General features: G+C 68.8%; 1 protein-coding gene across 1 annotated transcript in view; it reads right to left on the minus strand.

The window, feature by feature from the left end:
- Positions 1 to 516: 516 nt before the first annotated feature.
- The window catches only part of ADAM11 (ADAM metallopeptidase domain 11), a gene marked incomplete at its 5' end in the record, with an annotated part of 4,590 nt that continues 3,789 nt past the window's right edge, over positions 517 to 1,317 (minus strand). The window contains 3 exons of the mRNA XM_009883733.1: positions 517 to 611; positions 890 to 1,004; positions 1,080 to 1,303. Coding sequence (XP_009882035.1) covers positions 517 to 611; positions 890 to 1,004; positions 1,080 to 1,303 — 434 coding nt within the window. The remainder of the gene's footprint in view (positions 612 to 889; positions 1,005 to 1,079; positions 1,304 to 1,317) is intronic.

Genomic DNA, 1,317 nt, shown 5'->3' on the forward strand with positions numbered 1-1,317 from the left:
GCGGGCGGGGGGGAGAGGAGAGGAGCGTTAGTGCCACCCCCGTGTCCCCGCTTTCCCCCCCTCAGTGTCCCTGCTCCCACAGGCAGCAGACGTGTCCCAGTGCCAGGCAGGAGCGCACACACGGCGGCCACCAACGCAGACACCACCCCCTCCCCCGGCACCCCATGCGTGGGGACAGACACGGCCAGGACGGAGCAGGGGGTTGGGGTGACAGTGAACCCCCAATGACACATGCAGGCAGGGCAGGCAGGGACAGGGGACCAGGCAGGGACAGGGGACCCAGCTGGGACAAGGGACCAGGCAGGGACAGGGGGACAAGGCAGGGACAAGGGGACAGGGCATCCCCAGCCCCCAGGGGACCACACCGCAGGTGATGCCCAAGTTGGGGGGGATGACTGGTGGTGTCCCCATCCAGGGGTGCCCGGGGTGTCCCCAGGAGGGCAGGGACCTGGCCCTGGCGCCGTGACAGTGCGCAGGGGGGACGTAGCCAGTGCCAGCAGCGGAAGGGGACGAGCATTACTTAAATCCCCAGCCTGTCCCCCCTAGGACGATGGCGGCCACCAGCACGGCCCCCGCGATGGAGCCGATAATGATATTGGTGCCACTGGGACCTGTGACAGAGGGGACAGGGAGGAGGGGACAGGGACACACGTCAGTGGGGGGCACGACAGGGACACAGCCCCAGGGCAGCCCCAGCACTGTGGGGACCTGGGGGGGGGACACAAGACCCAGCTGTGCCCAGCAGAGCCGTGGTACTGGGGGGAGAACAGGGACACCGGACCCCCCTTGGAGTGGCTGGGGACAAAGTGGGACACCCCAGCCTGTGGGGACTGGGGACAGCAGGGACACGGGGAGCCCATCCTGTCCCCGCTCCGCGGGGCGCACGGACCCTTGTATCGCTCCGTCTCCCCCGTCGGCTTCGGCTCTGGGATGGGGTCGTAGACGCTGCAGTCCTTCCCCGTCCACTCGGCCCGGCAGATGCACTTGCCCTCATTGCTGCAAACCTGCGAGGGGACAGCGTCACCCCCCGCTGCCGTGACACCCTCCCGGCTCCCCCTTGTCCCCCGTGTGTCCCTCACCCCGTGGTCGAAGCAGATCTTCCCGTCCCAGCTGCCGGGGCAGGAGCTGAAGTTAAAGGCGGTGGCTGGAAGGCATTTGCGGTCGAGACACAGCATGCCGGGCCCGCAGGGCGTCCCGTCCTCCACGTAGCTCAGGTCCGAGCCGTCCACAAGCTGCACGTGGCCTCCCCTGTGCCGGGATGGCGAGAGCGTGTGACCCTGGGTTACCCGCCACCCCCCCCCTACTTGGGGACGTTCC

This window comes from Charadrius vociferus, unplaced genomic scaffold (assembly GCF_000708025.1).
Source record: "Charadrius vociferus isolate BGI_N301 unplaced genomic scaffold, ASM70802v2 scaffold1284, whole genome shotgun sequence".
In the NCBI taxonomy this organism is placed as follows: domain Eukaryota; kingdom Metazoa; phylum Chordata; class Aves; order Charadriiformes; family Charadriidae; genus Charadrius; species Charadrius vociferus.